We start from the raw sequence: 14,212 nt of genomic DNA, 5'->3' as shown, positions 1-14,212 counted from the left end.
AATCATGTATTTGCAGCTTCGTATTACATACAATTTTCCACAAATAAAATAAAAAACAGTAAATAAATACAAGTTTTGTTAGCCCGGGTTTTCGGCCACTCGTGGCAAACAAAACTGGTTTTTATTTTTTTTTTCATTTTAATATCTGCAGAAAGTGTCCACTCTAAAATACGATGCAATAAATAACAATCTTTATTGATTTAAGGTAAGGAAAAAGAAGGAACTTTTTTAAGTATTAAACTTTTCTAGAGGTTATTTTTCTATAGATATAAATATTACCTTGATCTATGAGAAGTTTTACTGTAGAGAAAACCCTAATTCCAAGGTTAAATAAATCTTACTATACACTCACACACAGACAAACACATAGATATCCTGTTATTTTTCTTATGGTATATTTTAACTTTCAGAATATAGTTCACTGTGATCTAAAGCCTGAAAACGTGTTGCTCTCCTCAGATTCTGATTTCCCTCAGGTCAGTCAACAAACTGATAACGCTAGTGGTGTAGGACACTACAATCTATAGAGAAGTTGGATCATGTAAAGAAAACAAAGTAGCGGGTTTCGTCGTATTATAACAGGATAGGATAGGTTTTGTAAATGTTGATATTTGTCCCGCAGGGTTAGAGCTACCCACAATGGCTAGACATAGGAGAAAAGATAATGTAAAAATACGAAGAAACCTGCTACTTCGTTTTCTTTCCATGAGTAAATAAAAAATGGTGCTTTCCCTCGCAAGCACAAACCTCCCCCCCCCCCCTTACTTTATTTTGAAAATGAAGATTTTTTGGTTTTATTTTCCATGCTTAACCCCTGTGAATTGTCCATACCCTACGGTGCTACCTTGTACCCATTATAACCTAACCTGACCAAAATAAACGGGAAAGGTTTCTATGCTCGAGGGAAACCAACAAATAATTGAAATAAGAATATACATTAACAAAATGCATAATATTTCACTTTGCTATAAAAGGCACAAAAAAGGATTTTTCCACTCAACATTTTTTTATATTGGTGCAACATATTATTTATTTGTTTCAATCTATTAGAACAGCGATGCATGTGAATTAATACACATAACTTTTATAGATTTTTCATGTTTTATGGTGGTGGATTTTTTTTCTCAAAATTATTGAAGAATATTTTTTTGGTGGAGGTTTCAAATCTTTAGACTTATAAATTTTTGTAAAAAAGTAATATTGTAAATATCATAAACACAGTTTATATAACTGCACATTTTTAAAATTATAATTAATTTTCTATTAAGATTTTATTTTTTTGTCTTAACCATCCACAACCAATGTATATATAACTTTAGATAATCTTAAGATAATAATAAATATGTATCTAACTCTAATTAAAAGGTAAAACTATGTGATTTTGGTTATGCCCGCATTATTGGCAAGAAGAGCTTCAGAAAGTCTATAGTTGGGACCCCTGCCTACCTGGCACCAGAGGTTATTATGTAGTTCAAGGTTTGAAGCTAGGTGTCTCAATATTAAAATTAAAACAAAAAAAGCTTATAACACGAAAAGATTATGTTATAAGTAATTGAATATTAATGAAATTCAATTAAAAACTTAAAAAGATGTTTGTTTGTCTATCTCTGTTTAGAGTAGGATCGTTTTCATGTCGGTACCTCCATCCCCCTAAGATAAATTGCTCCTGGAGAAAAATTATAGCCTACTATTTTACTTTCTCTTTGAGATTAGAAATGAAAGTAGAGGTTAAACACAATCCCCCTCCTCTTTCCCTAGATCGCACCTAAAGGCCTCTTGTTGCTAAGTATCAATGAAAGACAGATTAATAAGAATACTCCAATACTGAATAGAAAATATGATTTTCAAATATCAGTTGAACTTTTATGGATTCAACTTTGTTTTGAGAATTGGAAAATAAAATTTTCTGGTTTATGAAATTTTAAATATGTTTGTGAGAAAATACAAAGATAAAACACAGTTGTTTCAGAAATTCTTTTAAGGACATTTTAATATTGAAAATGTATTGAATTTAATCTGCACTAAGTAAAATTACAAATAAATACTCTTTAAAAGGGATGTCTAAGCTTTTTTTTGTGCGAGGAAATTTATTCCTAATTAGGGGGAGTTATTTGAATTTGGAAGATAAGGGCTGGAGTAAAGGTTATAGCCCTTTAAACTGTTTAAAAGGTTATTCATCCCAGGTCTAATTTTATCATTTTTATAAAAAAAACTATTTTCACTCCCCTTCTTTCCAAAAGCTGTAAATGTTTACTAACGGTCGTAAATAGTTATTTCAAAATTGGGCTGTTTTTATATTTTTTTGTGTAATTTTTTTTTCTTTCTTGAGACACCCTGTTGTATTTTTCCATACAATATAGTTGCATTGGAGTGCCAAGTGGGGTGTACATGGGGGTTTCCCTCTTGAAATTAAAATATGATAATCCTTCCTTGCCCTCTTGAAGAAACATCCGGTGCACGCCACTTGATGGTTGACTACATAATTGATGATTTCGTTGCCAGGTTCTTTACTCAAATGTTCTCAAGAAGAGAGGATTTAACAGGAATAAAATATTCATTTTTTATTGATAATAAAATTTTCCTATATGATTTTTTAAGGATCGTACCTTTTCTATCATTAACTTTGTCTGTCCGTCCGTCCGAAGTTTGATTTTCTCGATTGTTATTTAATACAGTAAGCTGAATTTTTTGGTGAAGATTCCCTGAAGCATCCCGGATATTGGTCCGTCAGTCGATGTTGGTCATGTCTCAAACGAGACAATTACCTTTTTATCTAAAAATTTCATAATATTTATCGAATATCTCTATCTTTCTATTTCTTTGTTATGACAATTCAACAATTACTGCATAACATACTTTGTCAGTTTGTTCATCCAGGATTTTTTTGTGCTTTGCTACTTATGGGTGTGTCATCCTTGTTAATTTATGAAACCGAAAAAATCAGACAAAAGATTTTTTTCAATTAGTTTTTTTTATAGTACTATTATACTATAATAATTAGAATAGTTATTTCTCGTATCGTATTATAAACGGCTTTCCGCGGATATAGAATATACAATTATAAGATTAAAACTAGTTTTTTTAGCCCCGTGGTGCCGGAGGCACCGGCTAAAAAAACTGGTTTTAATCTTATGATTGTACATTTCTATATTCGTAGAAAACTGGATATAATACGATGCTAGACATAGTTTTTTCGTGTGGATGAGAACCGGTTCCTATCCACCGGATTCGAATGAATACGAGAAAATGTTTTAAATAATAATAAATATTTTTTTTCTACTTTTACTAAAAAAAAAAAATGTTGTCAAAACTTTTAAAGAAGTTGTATCAACTTTTTTTTTTATAGCTAGCCGGTCCTTTTAGTAAGTAGTAGATGTAAAATTTTTCATAGAATTCAGATATGCAATCGGTTTTTTTGTAGACCTCTTATTTTTTGAGTAATTTAAGTTTTTTAAAAAAAAATTAAATCGATTGTAAGGTACTAAAATGCAACAAAAAAAAGAAAGAAAATGGCCATTATGAACAAAAATAGTAATATCTTTAATTTGACACCTTACTTTTTCAATTCTGTCAGGTAATTATTGAAAAAATCGATTTTTTTAAACCCACGAGAATAAAAACTTTGAACTCAATTTTATCATTTCACAAGTAAAAAAATATGGGTTCATATATACCATTAGAATCAGAAAAATATTACGAATCCATTGTAAGCAAAATTGAAAAAAAAAGTTTACAATATAGTATATAAACTACAATAAAAGGAATTATATGAAAATATCATATTATATTGTACAGGCAACGTCTTAACTCTTTAATTGAGTATAAAAATGGGAAGGGGGTATAGAGGGGGTAAAGAGGGGGTAAAAAAGGGAAGACGATAGTGTTGCCAGAACAAAAATTACAATTGGCCATTTTTAAATTTTTAAATTTTTTTACTTTTTTTCAATTTTGCTTACAATGGATTCGTAATATTTTTCTGATTCTAAAGGTATATATGAACCCATGTTTTTTATGTCTGTTTGAGAAAATATTTAGGTCTAAAGTTTTTATTAAACCGAGGTTAAAAAAATAGATTTTTTCAATAATTACTCAACAGAATTTTAAAAGTAAGGTGTCAAATTAAAGATCTTACTATTTTTGTTCTTACTGGCCATTTTCTTCTTTTATTTTGTTGCGTTTTAGTACCTTAAAACCGACTTAATTATTTTTTTAAAAAACTTAAATTACTTAAAAAATAAGAGGTCTACAAAAAAACCGATTGCATATCTGAATTCTATGAAAAATTTTACATCTACTACTTACTAAAAGAACCGGCTAGCTATAAAAAAAAAGTTGATACACCTTCTTTAATAAGTTTACTTTTTACTTATTATATTATCTCATAAAGAAGTTTGAGTTTCTAAATTTGATTAACTTGACGGGTGACTTGACATGAATGAGAACTTAGATTGAAATTATTTATATATATTACTATCTAATAAGATACAGTAGGGACCTTAAGGGATAAGACAATGGCCGAATAATGTATGTACATCCCCAATGACGGTACATAAAATTACCCAATCTGTAGATTAAAATTAGTGGTTTAAACGTTTTGACACTCAACCTAATGAACAAGCCAAACAAAATTCAATAAAAGTCCCCAAAGTTATTAGACCAACGATTAAGAAAACTTAATTATAAAACTCTGGGAAGTAGTGTAATAAATAGCCCATTAATGATACAAACTATACATATAGATATAAAGTATTTTTTTTTAAATACTAAAAGATAAAAATAATATTAACATAGACGCGTTACATATGGGGCAAATAAGACCGGACAAATTCTAACTTCTAAACAAATAAACATAAAATCGTCAATTCTAAAGATTTTATTGAATTTTAAAAACTGGCAAGCAAAATAGGTATATGACTAGTAGATAATTCAACAAAATCGCCGCCAGCCTCAATCACCGCCTCTACCGGCCTCCTCAACCGCCGGCAGGTCCAGGTCAAAATGTACCTGTCCAAGCTGGCGTAGTTCTCCTTGATAGTGGCAATGAGGGAGGTCTTTGTGGTATGGGCACGTCTATTGGTGCATGCTTCAAAGTAGCCTTAGGCCCAAAAGTCCATTGAATTAAGATCGGGCTGCTGGGAGGCCACATTTCCTTAGGAACATGAGTAACCGCCAAATTGACAAAATCCATGTTTTTGCTCTCATTTGGGCTAGGATTTAGCTACAGTGGGCTTTAAGTACTTAAAATGCGTGTCTCGATGAGCTTAAGACACATAAAAATTTTGTGTCAAATTTCCAACTCCTTCCCTGTCGGGCTCTACTGTTTGTGATTTCTTAAGGCTCAAAATCTTGAAAAATCGATCTCATTTCGGCTAGGATTGAGCTAAAATAAATTTAAACACGGCAAAATGTGTGTCTCAATGAGCCTAAGACACCCACAAAATTTGGGGTCAAGATTCCAACTCCTTCCCTATCGGACCCTACGTTATGTGATTTTGCGCTTTAACCACCGGCGCATTTGGAATCTGCCTTGTTGAACATGTGCGCGGCCAGCTCGGTGTACACGTCTAACTTCGTCCAAATTTTTTTTTGTGCTAAAAGGTCATTAGCTAAGCTTTTTATAGTGTGGTCAAACGTCCTGATTGGTCAAGTAGTTTTGGCGCTATGGCCGTTTAAAGTTTGTCCGGTCTTATTTGCCCCACCCTGTATATATGACTAAAATAAGATATACGATAAAAAAAATAATATTTTTTATTAATTATTTTGTTTTTGTTATCAAAATCCGGGAAAGAATCTCCTTCGCACCATGTTTAAGGAAAGTTTGACAACTTATGAGACAAATTATAAGATTACATATGAGTTATTTAAAGAGCTTCAGATAGTTTACTAAACATTAAAAGGGATCATGGGATAGGTCATTGAAAAACAAAACAACACTCTCCAACATTTTTTAATCAATAGTTTGTCATCTGTATTTATATTATTTGTGTTTATAAGTAAACAGGGATCTAAAGGGATAAGAAAATGGGCGATAAATTGATGTACATCCCCCAACTACAATAAACTTAATTACTCCTTCTGAAGATCAAAATTATTGGTGGAAAAGCATGGTCACTAAAGAATATCACTAATAATTGAAGATTTGATAAACATTCTAACGTGCTTATAAAACTTTGGGTACCAGTGTAATCTACTATCCATTTTCCATAACTTCCTCTAATAAAGATTTCAAGTGTTTCTACTTTTGAAAATTTTGTTTCATTTCAAATTCTAAATCAAATAAAAAAAAACTGAATGTTACCTGACAGAGCCCTGGATATGTGGAGCACTGGTGTTATTGTTTATGTAGCTTTGTCCGGTCAGTTCCCATTCAATGAGGATGTTGATATAGAAGTAAGCAGGAGGCTTAGGCTGCAGTTCATCACATAAAACAAGGATGACAACATCCACAAATAGCAAAAATAGTAAAAAATCAGATGTTCAATAGTTAGAGTATTATTTACAAAGAAATCATATGTCTAAATTATAATTCGCCAACATATAGTAGGACAAAAGAACAGTAAATAAAATCAAATCTCTTAACTGAAATGAACATGGTTGATTAACTGATAAAAATATATTTGAAATACTTTTTGTTTCTATTCAATTTTATTGCCATGTATTGTTTAAAAAAACAACTTTTGTAAAAATAGACTTTAAGATATTGTATAAAAGTCAATGCATTTTTTGCCTAAACTATTTAAAATAGATAAAAAAAAAACACAAGAAAATACAGACCTAAGCCTGACACCCAACAAATTCTGCCAGGATCAAATTAGAAATGCGGAGTTTATGTATCCGGAAAATCCGTGGAAAAGCATATCCAAGATGGCCGTCACCTGTATTCAAAATCTTCTCGTTGTCAAGCATGATGCCAGGAAACTAACCTATAAAATTAGATAATGAAAAATAGTGCGCGGCATATTTGGACAAAGGACACCTTTTCTTAGTTATTGACGCGCTTCCGTAAATAAAAACTATTGTCTTTCTTGATACTGTACTAACCTAATTTTTAAAAATCATAAACAAGATATATTAATGTTTGACTGCCTCTAGGGCTAATTTAGAAATTAGGCTACGTCTAAAGCTTCTTCAAAGCTGCTATCGGTTATGAGTGACTGCAAATTTGGCCGCACTGGGTATTAAGGCCTTATTTAGGCATTTTTATATTTAAAATGATATATTATGTTTGTTTAGTTATTGAAAAAAAACATAAAATATTAAGAGAAATTGTAATGGTTTAAATAAATAATCAAAATTCTTTTAAATAAAATATGATAAATTTAAGATGAAAAGAATTTCTTTTGTGAAAAAATATTTTATTATATACAAAATTTCTTTTCAGTCTTAATTAATATTGAACAAAATTTTATGTCAACAGATTTAATATAATTTAACTTTAGTCAGGAATAGAGGTATATATATTGTTGCGTGTTATCCGCGGATAAGACAAAAAAGAGTTTAAGTGATATTTGGAATCTGGATTATTTGCTTGCAAATCAAAAAGAGCATCTCAAGGTGGGGGGGGGGGGGGTAGATATACCACACTTTTCTGGGATCTTGCCAGATCAAGTATCAACTGTGGGGAATACCAAAGGATGACTCCATGCAAAATTTGAGCCGGATCCGGCAAAAACCGGCCGGGATTTTTGTAAAAAAACGTTTTTTTCCGGTTTTTAGGGGGTATCTGTAAATCAAGCCCCCTCCTGGGTACACCCCAATGATGAATTTTGCTTTAAGGTCTGATCTGAATTCCTCAACACTGGATATGACCCCTAGAGTTAAAAAAATGGTTAAAATCCGGTCTTTTGACCGGTTTCCGGCCATTTCCAGCCCAAAAAAAAAATTTTAAAAATCAAAATTTCATCTAAAATTTAAAAAAATATGCTTTAAATTACATTTTTCATTAATAATTTTTCAAAAACCAAAAACCTTAGGTAATGAAGATAAATTTAGCAACTTAAAATGTGAAAAAAGGTTGAAAATTGACAAACTTGTGTCAATTTGAAAAATGTTGGTAAATCCTAAAAATTTGACGGATTTATACATACTTTAGAATTTAGGTTGACTATGGTCTTTAAGACACGCAATATCCAACAAAATTGCAATGAGAGGGTCTAAATGTTTTTCTGAACCAAAATTCTACATACCCTGGCGGTTCCAGGGATATATCATTAAGGCCGTACGGCTGGCCAGAAAGCTTTTAACAGGTGGCCGACTAAAAGCCGGATTTGAAAGTTATCAACCGTAAAAAGTAGCAATTTTCGTTTTTTTGGCCAAAACTCATGCAGGGAGTTGTTTTTTGGGATTGACACACAAAAGCAAGTTTGTACAACTTTTTGGGGCAAACTTTTCTTTACTTACGCATTATCTGCCACGGGTGAACTGTTTGGCCGATACGCGCCGCCAAAGGCATGATTTTTGACGATTTTTCAAAAAATCTTGTTTTTTTGCTCCTTTAGGGGATGACGGAGCCGATTTAGCGACTTAGGACACTTCTTCATTAATGTTCAACTTTTTGAGGCGGACATTTCTTTACTTATGTATCATTCACCTCTGGCGGACTGTTTGGCCGTTATCCGTCGTCGAAATCGCGATTTTTGGCGATTTTGCCGTTCACGAGATTTTAACGACCATTTTTGAGGGAAAGGAGTCATCCAATCAATATAACTCTGAAATACTTTTCATATGCAAATTAAATTGGCTACATTTCATGTGAAGTAAATTTTTTTGTGTGTCCAACCGTTTTTGTTCCAGTTGAAATTTAAAAAAAAAAGGAAAACAATTACTAATTACACCAACCCCATGAAATGTATTTACCCTCCACAAGAAACAAGTTTGTGTGAAGGCTCCAAATTATCTTATTATTGATTATAACATAATAATTATGATTATCTTATTATAATTATTCAGTTATAGTGTGGTATTCGGCAACCGTGAGCCATGCCTATGGCAACCCTGACCGGGGTTCGGAGAAGGGCCAAAGGCCCTCCCCCGAGTCCTGGGGAAGGGGTCTGCCGACCCCCTCCCTATGCCTAAAATTAATGATTGATTCTGACAGCCTTATTATGGTTAAGCTGTATTGTTAATTCCCCCCACCCTTTCCAGGGATGGGGGATCATTATTGCCCAAACTGACTATTGTATATGTATTATATTGCTTTTATTTATGATTATTTATTCCTATCTGTGTAGTTATTGTTTGTTGTATATAACGTTAGTAATCCTTAGACCTTCAATAAAGGAACAACTGAATAGACTCTGTTTATTATTTAGTGATTGCTAGAGAAGCGTAGCTTCTCTATAGTATAGGTGTCCACGTCTGTTCACACTGCCGTAGTCATTTGAACTCTGGTGTCTGCCATTTATCCTAGGCGGATACCACAACTTTTGGTGTCAGCTGTGAGATTACGGCAAACCACAAGTGTAGAGCAGACGCGCAGCTGAGGCTAAGGTACTCCCAGCAGTGAAACTGGCAAAACTGACACAAGCAACCTGAATTACCCACCCTGGATAGCAAGGTCTAACTCTGCATCCGGCAGTTGTGGAAGCGAAATCTAGCGAAAGACCACTAAGTGTGGCGGAACCCGAGCTGCGGAGAGTAGCGAGATCGGACAAGAGACTGCGGAGAGCAGCGAAACTTGACGGAGAACCGCGAGAAGCGCCGACATCTAACGGAGAATTGAGCGCTCAAGGGCTGAAACAGGCCTGCGGACGGGCTGAAACAGGCCAACTAAGTGTAAACGGCTGAAAATAGGCCAACATTTACTGCAAGAGATAGCAGGATTCGAACCAGCGGCGCTGCAGGACGGGACATTCCCTGCCGCCACCAGCCGGATTCGGATACATGGCGCTGCAGGACGGGACATTCCCTGCCGCCGACAGGCTGAAACAAGCCAAGGATTCGAACCAGCGGCGCTGCAGGACGGGACATTCCCTGCCGCCACCAGCTGGATTCGGATACACGGCGCTGCAGGACGGGACATTCCCTGCCGCCGACAGGCTGAAACAAGCCAAATAGCTGCGAGCTGCGAGCGAACATACGAGTGTAGTGCACCAAGCAGAGGAAACTACGTCAACTCCAAGTATCCTGAGAGGCTACAGCGCAGCCACCCATCTAGAAAAGCAGATATTATATCACATTGTAGGGATTACCACCCTAGTGTGAAGGCTGAACAATAGATTTATGAGCAAGGATTGGTAAACAATTTGTTGTGTATTGTGATAAAACTAAAAATAGAACAGGCTTGGTAAGCAAAATCTGTGGTGTATTGTGATAAGGCCAAAAATAGAACCTAGATGTAATATAACAATGCATTGATAAACAATCTAACCCCCCAAGCCTCCAGCACAACAAATACACCCCTTATTCCAGCGGAAAGGGAGGGGCCCACCATCCATTGAAGAAAATACAATCGAGGTGACATAACAACAAGCCCAGGATTAAGGAAAAGGGCACAATTACCTCACCACACAGTTACCTCAAACCCACAGCACACCCCTCTCCATAGGGGGAACGGACGGTTTTACCCCGTCCCCTCACGCGCTTCCCCCCTCCTACCCACACTTGACTAAGTCCGCCCACGGTGTGGAGATAGCGACCGGGAGAACAGAGCGCCATTTACGGGTCGCGCAGCAGAGTTCGGGACGCATAACAAAATTCAACGGACGAATAAGACAAAGCGGACCAATGAGAGAGCGGGTTGAGGGATAAGTGCGCGTTTTACCTGTGTGCGCGGATCTGACGGTGCGTAAGCGCGTTGCAAGGAAAGGATATTTCACGCACACACACACACACACAGGAGCGGAGCTACTCCATAGCATCCAACAGAGATATTTTTAGAAAATAAGACTTGCAAGCTTCTCCCTCCTATCTATAGTGTGATAAAGGAAAACCCAATCAGTTCCTGACAGCAGTTCAGACCCTCAACAGCTATCTACCCCTACCAGCCTACTCTACAACTCAGAAAAAAAACTAGTGACAAGTACTTTGGGTACATCTAAGTTACATCTTTGTAGTTAAACTACCAACCTAGTGATAAACAGTGTTGGCTGCTAGGCTAGAAAGCCTCAAGTGTAAACCATTTATATTATTGACTTAAAACTTCGTGTCCCGCCGCTGAACCGTTGACCCGATGGAGCAGCCGCAAGCGCCAGGAGGCGACCAAGCCCAAGGATGGCTCCAGGATGATCCCCAACCGGCTCCAGCCGAGTACCGCAAGCTGATGCTGAGTAACCTGCCGGAGTATAGAGGACCGCCCAAGCAATCCTGGAGTTCCCACATCCGGAGACTCGAGATGTCATGGGCGGCTTACCGTGTGCCTCCCCATGACACACTAAACCGCCGCAACGCCCTTTTACTGTCACTGGTGGGGCAAGCGGCGGAGATGGCCTCTCATCTGTTTGGCGAGGCAGGCCAAGCCTTGACATACGAACAAGTCAAGGCCGAGTGTGAAATGTTATTTCGTCCAGCCTTTGAATCCCAGACTTTGAAGCAAGCCTTCAGGGATTACAGGCAACACTCGACAGAACCTATACAAGCATACATATCCACAAAGTGTGCCTTGTATAGGGAGGCCTATAGCCATGAGGACCTTGAATTGTTGATAGACGAATTAAATCGTGGCATTCGTAACGCTAATGTGAAACGTGAAATGATGAGTCATGAGATCGCCTCGGTACCTGAGTACACGAGGCGAGCCATGTTTACCATCACAATGATCACCAAGCAGCTGAAGGAGGGTGTGTGCCTAGTGGACGCCACCGACGGGCTCACGGGATCAGCCAGCGTCCAGTTGCCCCACTACGATGAGTCGGAGCCAATGGAGATTGGCGCCTTGGCTCCGGGTCTCCACCAGATGGGGAAGGTCGCCCCAGATGACAAGACTTCAGGCCGCTGTTACCGCTGCCAAGGGAAAGGCCACCGAGCCCGAGACTGTCCGACGCCTATGGAGGTCAGCCTAGAAGAGAGACGCACCCAGTCACGCCGTGACCGTCCTGCCAAGTGCGACTGTTGCCACTATGCCGGCCATACGGCGGCCAAGTGCAGAGCCGACTGGGACCAGGTAGCCGGCCGGAGGCGCACTGCGGACAAGGGCGCTCCCCCAGGAAAGCCCAGCAGAGTAGCCAACATGGAAGGGAGCGCGCCCCCAGCAACACCCCAGCAAGCAGCCGCCCCCAACGCAGCGGGCCGAGCCGACGGAATGCCGCAGTTTGGAACCGTCCCAGCTAGAATCAACGTACTGGGAGGAGCAGCTGAACCCAACCGGGTTGGCCTGGGCTTCAGCCTCAACCACCTGGGGCCGGAGTTTGTGCAGCCCAACAACATCGCCGAGCCAGAAGTCCTGAGGCGCTAGCCAGCGCATCGGAGTCGATGTATGGGGCGCCATCCGGCGCCGCCACCTGCGATGACTGGGGGGTGCTATCCAGTGCCCCCACCCTGGTGCCTGGGGCGACAACCGTCGCCGCCACCGAGATACCTGGATCCTGGAATGAGCCAGCAGCCCCAGAGGAAGGGGTGACACCCGTCACCCCCAGTCAGCCAGCGCCACCAGCCCGTAGGGAGAGCCCAGCCATACACCATCCAGCGCCCACTGCCAGCCGAGGGAACCCAGCTGCCCATCATTTCCAGTCGAGCCAGGATAAGTTAAATTTGACAAATGTATTGTATCCAAAGTATTGTAACCCTCCAGCCTTGCCTGTGCCTCCCGCACCAGAGGCTGGGGAGATTGAAATTTGGGGATATAAGGACTTGCCTGTGCCACATGCACCTGAGTCCCTAGGGCAGGGGAGGGACGTAATCCAGGGCGAGCCTGTGCCACACGCACTTCAGCCCCATGCCACTGGGCATGCCATGGACAAGGGAAGGGACCCCTTGGGGCTAGGGGAGCCGACACCCAGGCAGGCGCCAGTCGCCTGTCAGTCTGTCATTGGGGAGGGTATCGGGATGCCCCGGGCACCCAAAGATAACGCTCAATGGAAATTTGTATCTAGCCAGGAGCAACCCAGCCGTGTCCAGCCCCAAGAAGCAGCCGTGGCCCGAGCCGAAGATCCCCAGCCGCGTGTGCGAGGTCGCTGGCTGTCTGGTAGCTTCTCACACTGGTGGATGGTTCTGTGGGGACTACTGCTCGCAGCCGTGTGGCCTACAACTAGCTACGTCCTGGTAGGGTGGGACTGCGCCAACCCCACCCACGTCACAGCCTACAACAAGGAGAAGATGTGTAGCACGGAACCGCTACACCAGGAGGTGCCCTTGGGCCACGAGGTACATGTCCTGCAGCAAGTCAAGATTAGGGAAACAACAGGATATAGCTGTCAGCTCACCGTGTCCCAGTGGACATTTAGGTGTGGGGTATGGGGTCACCTCAAGGTGACCTCGGTCCCCACCCTCATGAGGCCAACCAAGATTGATCCAGAAACGTGCCGAGACCTGGCCAGGAACCGAGTCTACACGCTGCCAGGCAAGACCCAGCCACTGACGTTCCAGCTGAACCATCCCCTGTTCTTCACCCTCGATATGGTGGGCGCCTTGGTCAACAGCCCCGAGGGGGTGGGTTGTGAAGGGGAGGACGTCCATTTCGAGGGCCAGCTGTACCGCAATGAATTAGTGCTCCAGGAACGACGGCTGCTGGTCAAGGAAGAGACCTATGTAGTGGAGGATGGACGGTTGGAGTCCCAATCTGACCACCTGACCCTAGAATGTCCCCATTCTGAGCTGTCTTGCATTACTGGGGAGGCCACCTACATGTGGGACCACCTGGGGAGAGATTGCCCCTTGAGGCTGATCCGCAGCCTCCAGCCTAGCCTAGTGATGGATGCGTTCCTGGTTGACCATCAAGCCCAGTTCTTCATCAACATGACCACCCCCACCTCAATAGTGAACTGCGACTTTGAGGCCCATGCCACCAACCACCCAGCCTTGTTCGTGGCAGCTGACCCGGCCGCGGCAGCGCTGCCCAGAGTATCGGCCAGGGATGTGGATGTCCCCCTGCAGGCCCAGATACATGCAGGTTACATTGGATTTACCCTGGAGACACGAATGAGAAGCACAGCGGCAGAAGAAGTAGCGGCCAATTGCTGGAAGCTCCAGCAACTAGACCCGGCCCACCCGGTGCGTGTCCAGGGGAGCACGTTCTCTGTGCTGAGGGGAGATGTACTGCTCCAGCTTACCTGCCAAC

At 40.2% G+C, this 14,212-nt stretch overlaps 1 protein-coding gene across 5 annotated transcripts in view; it reads left to right on the top strand.

Annotated features, from left to right (window-relative positions):
• PKD (serine/threonine-protein kinase D3) overlaps positions 1-14,212 on the top strand; it is a 79,030-nt gene that overhangs the window by 49,209 nt on the left and 15,609 nt on the right. For 4 of the 5 annotated variants that reach the window (XR_013882403.1, XR_013882402.1, XR_013882404.1 and 1 more), the window contains 5 exons: positions 411-476; positions 1,366-1,458; positions 2,503-2,543; positions 6,306-6,390; positions 6,805-6,915. Coding sequence is in view for 2 of the 5 variants with exons in the window: in XM_080171853.1 (XP_080027979.1) it covers positions 411-476; positions 1,366-1,458; positions 2,503-2,543; positions 6,306-6,390; positions 6,805-6,915 (396 nt within the window). In the remaining 3 variants the exon portion in view is untranslated. The remainder of the gene's footprint in view (positions 1-410; positions 477-1,365; positions 1,459-2,502; positions 2,544-6,305; positions 6,391-6,804; positions 6,916-14,212) is intronic. The other variant, XM_080171852.1, reaches the window with a different exon arrangement.

This window comes from Acartia tonsa, chromosome 9, assembly GCF_053477335.1.
Source record: "Acartia tonsa isolate MP-2025a chromosome 9, ASM5347733v1, whole genome shotgun sequence".
Lineage (NCBI taxonomy): Eukaryota > Metazoa > Arthropoda > Copepoda > Calanoida > Acartiidae > Acartia > Acartia tonsa.
Note: the sequence above shows the minus strand (reverse complement) of the source record. Positions and strands in the feature narration are given on the sequence as shown.